Source organism: Anas platyrhynchos, chromosome 35 (assembly GCF_047663525.1).
Source record: "Anas platyrhynchos isolate ZD024472 breed Pekin duck chromosome 35, IASCAAS_PekinDuck_T2T, whole genome shotgun sequence".
Lineage (NCBI taxonomy): Eukaryota > Metazoa > Chordata > Aves > Anseriformes > Anatidae > Anas > Anas platyrhynchos.
This window is the reverse complement of record NC_092623.1, coordinates 2,652,792-2,664,388: the sequence shown is the minus strand read 5'-3', so window position 1 is coordinate 2,664,388 and position 11,597 is coordinate 2,652,792. Positions and strand designations below refer to the sequence as shown.

Here is an 11,597-nt window from a genome sequence, read left to right as displayed (position 1 = left end):
TGTTATTTTGCAGTGACGAGGAAGAGTCACCAACCTTCATCCCCACGACCCCTGATGACGACCACCAGGAGACACTGCGCAAGCGCAGATGGGAGGAGTTTCCAGCAATGACTGCTTGGGACTAATTTTAAGACGAAGTGGGGACAGACTGTGAATATGTACAGGTGCGTTGTGGAACTTCAGGCCTAGTAACTCTTTGCTGCAGATAAGCAAGGCAAGTTGCCGCATGAGGTGCGCATGACCTTGGTGGTGTGAGGAAAATCTCACATAACTTTCTTTAGACAGAATCTTCTGTGAAGCTATTTTATTCGCGATTGCAAGGGCGGGCGTCCTGTCAATCAGGAGCGCATTTTAGTAGACAAATCCTAACCTTTTATGCCCTATTACCCGACACCTGATCACCTCCCCTGTTTCCTCATTGGCAGAGTACTACAGGTTCACAAGCTGCTCGACCCTCCTCTATACCATATATGTACCATTTGTCTTGTTTTCAACCCTTGAATTTCTCCCTTCTTGTGTGTTGAGGTCTTGTGATCTTTGTTTTACTGTTCTCATACTGCTCATCCTGTTTGTCTCAAGCTTGCAACTTATTTTGGAACAGCGAGGCCTTCTACCGTCCACTCATCTACTTAGCATTTCTCCTTGTTATGACTACACAACTACCTTGCAATACAGAAAATTAGTTCTGTACTGCAAAAACACAACTTTGTTTCTCACAGGGGGACTACCCCCGTGCCGCCCAGCGCTGAATAAACACACCTACTTTACAATCTTATGGATTGTGGAGTCCGTTTTCCATAAGCCACCGCCCCTAAGCCATTCCCCACCACACCACCTAAAACCCTTACAGCTGCCCACTACGGTAGAGGCTGGAATGCTCAGCACACCATGCAAAGGATTCCACGGCCCTGCACGTGGTGTTGGAATTTTAATGGAATGCAGGCGTTTGAAGGTTTTGTGCCTCTCCCTGGCTTAGGAGAGGCAGCAGCACAGTGCCCGCCGGCACCAGCTCGATGTCAGCTGCTCCCTTGGACGTGTCAGGATGAAGATGGTCTGAGTGGCCAGAGACACAACACTTTCCTCCTCGTCATTCTGCAAGGGCCGGAGGACTGCAATGGAGAGAAACAGAGCAGAAATTAAACCCACCTGTCTGCAGAGACTGCGGGCAGAGCCTGCCACCCCTCCACCCGTCACTTCCCGCAAAGACACAGAGGGACCAAGGGGTTAGAGTCAGAGAATCATTAACTATCCTGCGTTGGAAGGGATCACTGAGCCCAACTCCTGACTGCACACTGGACGGCACAGGACTTAACACCACATATCCAACAGCTTTGTCCAAATGCTTCTTGAACACCCGCGAGCTCGGGCACCATGCCTGCTTGCCTGGGGAGCCTGCTTCAGTGCCCAACCACCCTCTCAGGGAGGGACTTTTCCCCAAAATCTGATCTGAACATCCCCTGACCCGGCTTTAAGCCACTCCCTCGCCTCCTATCACCGGTCGCCTGAGAGGAGAGCTCGGTGCCTCCCTCTCTGCTCCCCGTCACAAGGAAGTTGTAGACAGATGTGTTTTGCTGTTAACATACTCCAGAAAAGCCCTTTTTCTTAGCCAGCGCAGTACTGGCCAGCTTCAACCCCAGCCGAGCTTTTGGCCATACAAACTTTCTCCCTTCCCTCTGAGAAAGGTGAATGCCCCCTGCCCCACCGGTCGTGGACCCACACCCCGCTGCCCTCACTCACTGCTGCAGATTTCATGGATCTTCATCTCGCTCTGGTCCTTGCAGTGCTGCGCGGCAAGACCTAGGCACAAAGCTGCTGTCAGAAGCCTGCAAGGCTGCCCCCAGGCCCACTTGCATGGGGACCCAGTCCCGGGGGGGACTCTAGGGACACTGGGGCTGCTAAAGGCTGACAAAAGAGGGACCCCGGGGGCTGTGGCTCACCGATGAACCTGACGGCTGCCTCCCGCAAGGCGACCTGAGTGTGCTGCAGGTACGGCAGGCTCTGCTGCAGGTATTTCTCCACCTTTCCCTTGTCCTGCACGAGCTGGAGAGAGCGCAAGGTTACAGGGCTTGCAGACCCTGCCCGGCTGGACAGACCACCCCCTCCTGCCAACACCCCCCCTTCCCCTCAGGCCATTCCCATCTCCCAGCCACGAGCCCTGTGGGGCTGGGGTTTTGAGGTATGGAGAGAGCTGTTGTCTTTACCAAGTACTCTGCGATCTTCCAGGTCTGCTCTGTCTGCGCCAGGTGCTTGAGTTTTCCCTGCTTCAGGAAGTCTGCAGCGGTGACAAGGGCTTCCAGGGAGGCCTGCAGAGCAGCAGAGGCTGAGAGATGGCACCAGAGCCCAGGGAAGGGGACCTGGCAACGCCCACCTCTTGGCAGGGCTGCAGGCCTTTCCCAGCCCCCGGTGGGATAATGCAGTGGGGGGTGAGTGTGAACTGCGTTTGGCATAAGGAAGGAGGGGAGCTGCGCCCCCATTCTCCATGACACAGGCAGCTGCACCCCGAAGGGACACACATGCCAAGTGCCCGATTACCTTCAGCCCTGGCCCCGGACACCCAGGCAACCCCTGTGGTGTCAGTCTGCTAGTCCCTCTAGTCAGGTATGCCATACGCACCTTGGCCACGCTCTGGGTCTGGTCACTCAGGTGAAAAAAGAGTGGGAGCAGGCCCCTCTGCACGACCTTCTTCAGCTGCCTCTTGTGGTACCACAACACAGCCTGCATCACTTTGTTGTAGAGGCAGATGGAGAGCTCTTGCAGCTGGCTGCACTCCTGGTGGGGAGGAAGAGAGGAAGACTTCAGCAAGAGCTGCTCCCTGCCCGCGGTGAGCAGGGGCGTTAGGGTGGCTGACGTGAACGGAGGTGCTACAGAATCAGAGTGTGCTCAGAGGAGCTGTGGCCAGATCTGTAGCCACAGTGAAAGGACACAGCCCCACTAGAGGGAAAGTAAGAGGCCTCCTTCACGGGGGGCAGCTGTCATGAGAGTGCCCATCTGTGGGCTCAGGTCCTGCAGCAGCCTTACATCGTTAAACAGTGGCAGGATGTCCCCAGCCACTTGCAGAGCGATGGAGCTGGCCTGCTTCCTCTTCACGTGATCCATCACGTTTCCGATGAGAAGCAGGGCCTTCATCTTGGTATCAGCCCTGGCAACGTGCAGGCCCTGAATGATGCCTGGCAGCAGCACGGGAAGTTTTCTTGCCTGGAGGAAGGACAGAGTTTCCATTTGGTGAAACGATGAAAGGCCACCCTGGCCAGAAGCCTGTGGTGCCAGAGCACCAGGCTGCCATCTTGCTCGCGCAGAGGCAGCACGAGAGTCGCACCGGGCAGCAGCCAGCAGACAGGCGATGGCCATGGGCAGCCCTTGCGTATGTGAGGGGAGCAAGGGTAGGAAAAGGAGGGCAGCTGAGCAAAGACTCTGTGCCCCCTTTTCGGACCTGCTCCAAAAGGTACACGGCATGCATGGAAAGCTCCCCAGAGAGCCGCTGGGCCCCTCCATGGCCAGCTCATTTCTTGGCCATTTCTTCTGCGCCACAGAGCTGCGGGCAGAGCAGAGCCCTCCCAGCTGGCCGGGAGCAGGCCATGATACCTTCAGGACAAAGGCCCACCGGCCTTCACAGTAGTGTGCCCTGCTCACCGTGACAGGTGTCTCTGACGCTGGGAGGAGAGCGCTGAGCACCACCGAGTACGTCACTCGGTTGGGATGCTTCAAGAGCCTCTGGAGGTGGCGCAGGGCCTCCAAGTCGTCTTCTCCAACATCTGGGTGGGCCAGCAGCTGAAAGGAACACAGCATTGAGAGACTGTCGGAGCCTGCAGGGCTGCAGGCAGCTCCTGGCTCTCCCGGTGCCTCAGGCCAGGGGCAGCTGTGGCTGTGGAGGGCCGCAGGGCCCCTGAGTGCCCTGTGCCTGGCAGCACCCAGCAGCCTTTCTTTGCCTGCTCCTCCCGCACGGACGTCCTGAAGGAGCTGCCAGTTTGGGGGTAGATGGGCAGAGGCACACACACGGCCCTGAAGAGGAGCAAGGCCTCGTCCAGTAACTCACCGCCAAGTGAGGGATGCAGTTGTCCTCTGGGATGAAACCCGGGAGCCCGCGCAGCTTCTGCTCCTGGAGCACGCCAAGTGTCTCCCTCAGGACATTCTCCATCGTCTGCTTCTGGGAGAACATGGTTTCCCACATGGCCAGGGCAGCGCTGCAAGGACGGAGCACTCAGTCAGCAGGGCACACTCCGCCCCAGCGCCGTGGCCTGCACAGGCCCTGCAGGCCCCAGGCTGTCCTGCAGCCCTGGCCCTGCCGCCCCCCTCCCTTGGGGTGCCCTGGGAGCCTTGTCCAGGCAAGCAGGAGAGGGCAGAGATGACGTTCCCTGTGGTGGCAGGGATCCTGGCTGGCTTGCTCAGCTCTGGCTGCCCTGGCTGTGGCCAAGGAACCACGGCTGGAAAGCATGGCGGCGTGGAGGGCCCTGCTCTGGAAACGCAGAGCAGGGCCCTGGAGTTTGCTGTGGATGTGTCAGGCGGAAAGTCTCCTGTCCCCTCCCCTCCCATACAAGAAGACCTGAAGGTTGGCATGCCTGTCAGATGATGGCCACATCTGCAGCAGGGTGCTGGCCACCTCCCTTGGCCGCTGGTTGGCCAGACAGAGGATGAGGCTGTCCAGGCTGCGCCGGGCTGATGCCGTGTTGATGTACTCCACGTGTCTGTAGATGCACCTCACGATCTCTGGCACCTGGAGAGGCAAAAGTGGAGTGCAGACGTACTTTCAGCCACTACTCACACAACTGCCCTTCCCATGGCTCTGGGATGGCTTCCAGGGATTGCCTGCGGTGCCTGAGAGGGCTGGACGTGGGAGGGAGGAAGCGGGGCCTGACATGGGCTAACGGGCAGGGCAATCCAACTGCAGGCCACTTACGTCGGTCAGCCAGGAGGCAGGGTCTTCGATGGCCATGTCCAGCACACCGCTGACCTCCTGCTTGTCGTATGTGTTGGAGTCTCTCAGGGCTTCAATGACCTTGAGGATGACGTCTGTCCTCTGAGACTGCTGGAGGTATTTTCCAAAGTTCTGCAAGGAGGAAGGGACATAAGACACGGTGCAGCAAGTGCCCCGATGGTGCTGCAGAACTGAGCGGTGAGAGCAGCTCTGGAGACAGATGCCTGAGCGTGCTGGCAGCAGTGCCCACGGGAAAGCAGGAAGCAGGGGCTGCAGTCCCTGCGTGGTGGGGGCTGAGAAGAGCCCTCGGGGTGAGGGACCAGGGTTGGAGGCACGGGCCCAGGGTGCTGGCCCTGGAGATATGCGGGGCTTGCTGGTGGCCAGGAGGGCCAGGAGAAACTGCTGCTGGGAGGCCTATGGAAAGGCCCTACTCAGGGACAGCAGGACCGCGCGGGCCAGAACAGCGAGGCCACACCAGCCGCACTGATGCTGGAGCCCTGTGTTCCCACAAGTCTCCTGCTGCTGCTGGGACAAGTGTGCCAGGAAGGGAGGAACTCATTACCGTGGCAATGTCCGTGGCAGTGGGTAAAGGAAGCCTCGGTATGGCCTCAGCTTTCCCCTGAGGCTGTTGACTAGCTTCTGGCGCTGTTCTTCCTAAACACGGCGGCAGCGGAGGGGGACAAAAAGAAGAAGATTCACAAGGACAAGCCACTTTTGTTAGGAGGCTTACCAAGTGGTGAAAAGAGCTTTTGAGTAGGAATGGCTGAGGAGGGCGGAGATGCTGCAGAGCCCAGGGAGGCAGTGTTGGACAGAGATGGAAAGCAAAGGCAGACAGCTGATGGGAGCAACGGAGATGGCAAGAGAGCAAGGGCTGACGTGTGCCTCAGGGGTACACATGCAAATGCTCCCAGCCTGGGACACGCAAAGGAACGAGAGCCCTGCGTGCAAATCGCACAACTAAAACGCTATTGGCCTAACTGAGGTGTGGGGGGTGGCTCGAAGGGCTGGAGCGCTGTAGTGCAGGGATACGAGGGGGACATACAGGGATCCTCTCTCTAGGAAGACCGCTCTAGAGGTCTCCACAAGAGCGCTCCATGGCACTACTTAGGAGAAGAAGCAAGTGCCTCAGGCAGTGCCTGTGTCTGGAGGGGAAGGAAGCCCAACACAGCTTCTCTTACTGTTTTTCTGGATGAATTGGTAGAGGTAATAAAGAGCATCCAAAGCCTCCCATCGTATCTGCCTGTTCTCGCAAGTGTGGCAAAGGAGGAGCCATCCCACCAACTGTCCCAGGAGCGGCACATTGCACTCAGTGTATCCTCCATCAGCGCTGTGGTCCTGGGCGAGAGAGAGAGGAGGGAAGTGCTGTGGGAGGCAGCTGGGGCCAAAGTCCTGGAGCCAAGAGTGTGCCCAGGGCTGGCTCCCAGGTGAGTCAGCAGCCTTGGCCATGCCTGCTCTCCCACCGTGCTCCCTGGGCGCTTGAGGCCTGCACAGGACGGGGGGCAGAGCTGGCTCCCAAGAGTGCTCTCAGGGACTGGGAACATCCCCCACTCGGGGTCCATGGGCAAAGGAGGGCTGAAGGCCCTTGCTTCAGGGCTGAGCCCTAGCTGAGGGTCTGTAGCCGGGCTTGCCTCGGCAGCACCCCTGAGCTGCAGGCTGATGTGGTCTGCGGGGAAGGGGAGGTGGGCTGGCTGGAGGGGTGCGTGGCTCCTTACCTCCGGTGAGAAGCGTGTGGCTAGCCAGCCGGTCAGCTTCGCGGCCCTCCCCACGGCCCTCTCGCAAATAGCTTCTCTGTGGGAGTTGGCAAAGAGCAGCAGAATCTGTGAGGGGAGAAAGTGCTGGTCTGCCCTGGGAGCTGATGCCCGCTAAAGCAGGAGCATCAGTGCTGGGCTCCCGCAGCACTCCGATCTCGGGAGGAAAGCACCACGGACAGGGAGGCAGGTGGACAGCAGCAGCACCAGTGGTGACCAGTGCAGTGCCTGGGAAGAGGGGTCCAATTCCTGCCGCTGTGTAGACGTAAAGGAAGCCCAGGAGTGCCATGGGCAAGGCTTTTCTCCGACACAGGAGGAGTCTGTGGAGGGGAAAGGTCTGCAGCCAGGGGATACGGGGCTGCCAGAAGACCTCAGTGGGCAGCCCCCGGTTCCCCCAAGGGAGGCGGGCACCCTTCCTGCCCTGTGCTGCCTGTGCATGGCACTGAAGTAGGGTCTGTCCATTCTGGAGTGGATGCTGAATTCCCTCCGGGTGAGGAAGCGCCCCTGGGAACACTGCTCTTGGCAAGTGGCAGACCTGCAAGATGTCCTGGAGCTCAGTGAAGCCGGAGAGGGGAGAATTTCTGATGAACAGCCTCAGCATGCGGTCCATGGCGTCCAGGGTCTGCAAGGACAACAAAGGGGTGGCAGTGGATCTCCAGTCCCTCTCCCTCTGCCAGGATCTGCACAGATCTCAGCACAGAGCAGCCAGGGATCAACCCAGAGGGATGGGTGCTCCAAGAGCTCTCCCAGAGCATACCTTCAAGTAGCAGACGCGGCTCTGGCCCTCCAAATGCTCGTGTGAGGGCAGCAAGAAAACACTGTTGAAACAGGTGAGCAGGATGCTCTTCTTCCTGCCATCCAGTGCTAAGTTGACATAGCTGCAAAGAAAGCAAGGGGCCTCGTTGTCACGGTGCTGGGAGCAGGGCCTCAGGGAAGAGGATGCAGCACTGCGGGGCCTCGGTCCCTGCCATGGGGACTGCCTTCCACCTTCCAGAAGCCCCGAGGCTTGGCGAGCAGCGGCCCCGCGGCTGGCACTGCCAGGCTGCTGTCTAGACAGGGGAAGCCTGGAAGCCAGGCCCAGGGCCAGAGCAGGGGCTGGGCACATACCTCAAGTGGCCAAGTGCAAGCATGGCTTGCTGCTGCACTGCTGTGTGCAGAACGTCCAAGGGCTCCTCTTCCAGCAGCACCTGCAGAGCACAACCGGGATGGCACCGGGCATCGGGCAGCACAGCTCGGCAGCGCCAGCAGAGCTGGTCCAGGTCAGAAGGGCCGGTGGAGCCCCAGTGCCCCCTCTAGCCCCCCTCCCCCTTTTTGCCCCCAGTCCGTATGCCCTTCCCCTCATACCCCCTCTTTTTACCCTACCACTTGTACCCTATTTCCTCCTTTCCTCCTCCCCCCCCCTTTTTACCCTTTGCTTTTACCCCCCACCCCACCAGGGGTATCCAGCCAGTCCCGTTTTTTTTGGGGGGAGCCTCTCGGCTGGAGGGGAGGGCAGCCCAACACAGCTTCTCTTACTGTTTGTCTGGATGAATCGGAAGAGGTAATGAAGAGCATCCAAAGCCTCCCATCGTAGCTGCCTATTCTCCCAAGTGTGGCAAAGGAGGAGCCATCCCACCAACTGCCCCAGGAGTGTGAGAGGGGAGACCCACGGCCAGCAGCAGGACCTCGAGGGGCTCAGGTAGGAGGACGCAGCGCTGCGGGGCTTCGGTCCCTGCCATGAGGACTGCCTTCCACCTTCCAGAAGCCCCGAGGCTTGGCAAGCAGCTGCCCCGTGGGATACGGGGCTGCCAGAAGACCTCAGTGGGCAGCCCCCGGTTCCCCCAAGGGAGGCGGGCACCCTTCCTGCCCTGTGCTGCCTGTGAGTGGCACTGAAGTAGGGTCAGAGCAGCCAGGGATCAACCCAGAGGGATGGGTGCTCCAAGAGCTCTCAATGGGACACCCCTCCCCCCGCTCGGGGGGAGGAGGTGGAAGAGGGTGGATGGGGGGGAAGGTGCCTTTGGTTTCTTTCCTTTGTTTCTCACTTCTCTATGATCCTATATATATAGGATAATAAATAGAGAGCTACATATATAGAACAGAAATATCAAATAAAAGTACTTAAATATATTTACGAAAGGTCAAATAAATTTAAAATATCTTAAAATACATATATATTAGATTTTATATCCCTATATGAGATACTATTTACTAAATTGCTTACAAATAACAGAGCAGTGTGCAACAAAAGCCTCTGGAGCGTAAAAATTAAGTATGTTGAAGACTACGTGTCGGACCAGAAGGCTGAGATTTCTTTCTTAATTTCCTAGTAAGAAAAAAAAAAAGACAAAATTATGACTCAAACTACTATCACTGATCCGGGGCACAATCAAATGCAAACACGTCCCCTATTCATTCATAAGTGAAGGATTGAGACCAAAAACACAACTTCATGATGAAAGCGCCCAAGTGGACTAAATAATTAAGTAAACAGGTACAACTTTGGGAATGAAAGGTTTGGTTATAGAACTAACTACTTGGTGGTATCATCCTGACCATATATATCCAGTACCAGATTTGCCCTCCATGGAACAAGGCGGTGTCTCTACATACCACTCTTTTGTTCAAGTTGTCAATTTTTTTTCCCTATAAAGTTGGACTTTGCCACGGTAGCACTAATGTTGAATTTAAGTTCTCACCTCTGTATTTAGCAAGTTGAAGAGGAACTCTGTCAAAGCGTCCTGGTCTTCGTAAAGCAGGATCTATAGAATCCAGTCTGTTGGTAGCTCCGATTACCACGATCTCCCCTCTGTTATCTATGCTGTCCATAAGCGTCAGAAGAGTTGAAACAATGGAACTAATAGAAAAATACAAGTTTTACTTACCGGTTCAGTAAATTTTGTTACATTCCACATGACTTTCTTCCAGGAGTAGTCATAATGGACAAGCTTTTTAAGGACAAGACTCGTTTTAAGACATAAAAAATAGGTAAGTTAACACAGACCACATGCTGATCTCAGGCTTAGTAAATTGGTTTCAACTATCGTTTAGAAGCACCTGTTTTGGCATTGAGTTACAAGTTTTCAGGATAAATTAACGTGTTCACAGTAAATTAAACAGGTCATCATCCTTTTTTTTTTTTCCATTCCCCAAAGATCAAGCAGATTTTATGTAGGTGCAAAACTGTAATACCTATGAATGTCAGAATTGTGTGGAAGTGCACTTAGAACAGTTGCAGAAATCTAGACTCAGGCCAATCTTTATCACAAAACTTTGTCATAGCCAGAACCTAGAAATCCCTACCCAACCACTAGCACCTTGTAATCTCTTCACAGACCAAGCATTAGGAATCACCAACCCCATAACACAGTACTTTTCCCACACTGATGTATTTTTTCCCTAAGACTAAGATTGCAGTCACCAAGCAGATACCTCAGTGAGAATCTATACCAGCCTTACCACATTAGGGAAAGCACACCAAAACCAAGTTAAATATATTAGAAGCCACAAACTTGCTGGACACAAAGTTTAATCAAGATGTTTTAGCTGGGGTGCGTTTCATTTCTTAAGGGTAAGGCTATGCTGCAGTCTGCAGAGTGTGAAGTTTATTGGTCAAATAAATTGGTTAGTACTCAGTTCTGTGGTGATGCAGGTCCACTGCTCCAATCAGGCATGCCAAGTTCAATGAGACCAGACATCTCAGCACTACTACTCCAATTTCCAAGTTCTGTTCGGGTCTCTGAGACTGCTTGATCTCAGCATACAGATCGTGCAATTAGTGTTAAACTAAAAATGAAACTCTACAATGAAAGTGTACAACTGAGTATCAAGTATCCATTGTCTATGAACTCAAACTTGTTTATATTTTACATTTTCTTTGAAAGCTATACCTCCATACTGTATGTATATGGAAAACAATCTAAGCACAGCTTCAGCTACCTTAGCGACATTTAAGTAAAAACAGGAATTCAAAATACTTGTTAGAATCTGCAATGCGGAAGGCAGTGCTGTGCAAGTGCTACGGGTTATAAGTTTTGCTACCAGCTTGCCTTGAGGGATGGAACAACTAGGAATATATATATGAAATTTTTAGTTTACATAAGATACGGATATTGAAAAAGCTTCTGAATTCCCCTACAAGCATAAGGCTTAAGATTCCTAGAATACCGATTTTTTAAACACCAATTTAGTAAGGCCAACAAATGATTAATATTTGCTGTAACAGTTGAAAGTTACGCATTTTAGCTAACACCAAAGTTCTGTTTTCCAGGCAGGCTAGAAATTATGGTCAAAGTATGGAACAAAAGCGTAATCAGGTATAGAACTAAAGTGTTTTGAACTAGTTTCTTACTCAGCTTCAAACATTTTTGCTAAGGAATGTTGCAGTTTGAAGACATACTGAAGACATGTTTTCCATATAATTGAGAGGCTGCCTGTGAGAATTCAAACACTGGTAAACATCATGAAATCACAGGCATCATAGGCCAGTTGAAACAGGAACTAATCTGGTGAGTTAGCACCTAGGGGTCTCACTAAAGGAAAAGAGCCACAAAGACACCTCTCATACTATCATTTAAGAAATGTAAACAAGATCAGGGGAAGAAGAGATTTACCAGCTAGCTCATGCCAGTCAATTTGGAGTATTTCTGGCTTTAGTCAAACTAGCACAACTGGCAGAAAGCAATCAGAAAACAGGCAGATGTGAAGGAAAACAGAACTGTCTCCTCCACACTGACCTATAAATAAGCTTTGTGTGAAACAAAAAAGAAAATTAGCCTTACGTGGTTGAGCAACATAGTCATATTAATAAAAAACAAGAATGATACCAAAAGATCAAACGGGGATTCAAAACTAAGATTAAAGTCTTCCGTATTTCTGAATGCCTGAGTTCATCTTGGCATGGACAGGGAGAAGTGCAAGAATGCTAGCCATTTCCCTCTCATGGAAGCTTGGTTTGACAA

The 11,597-nt window shown here is 53.7% G+C and overlaps 1 protein-coding gene across 1 annotated transcript; it reads right to left on the bottom strand.

Moving 5' to 3' along the window:
* Nucleotides 1-289: 289 nt before the first annotated feature.
* On the bottom strand, nucleotides 290-6,767 carry LOC140000946 (maestro heat-like repeat-containing protein family member 7). The gene is made up of 13 exons (XM_072032051.1): nucleotides 6,625-6,767; nucleotides 6,091-6,247; nucleotides 5,475-5,566; nucleotides 4,895-5,044; nucleotides 4,557-4,711; nucleotides 4,034-4,181; nucleotides 3,631-3,768; nucleotides 3,019-3,195; nucleotides 2,614-2,769; nucleotides 2,202-2,303; nucleotides 1,938-2,040; nucleotides 1,738-1,797; nucleotides 290-1,109 (listed from the first exon to the last, which is right to left on the bottom strand). Exons 4-13 carry the CDS (start codon nucleotides 4,928-4,930, stop codon nucleotides 973-975), a joined length of 1,212 nt encoding a protein of 403 aa, XP_071888152.1. The 5' UTR covers nucleotides 4,931-5,044; nucleotides 5,475-5,566; nucleotides 6,091-6,247; nucleotides 6,625-6,767; the 3' UTR covers nucleotides 290-972.
* Nucleotides 6,768-11,597: the final 4,830 nt, after the last annotated feature.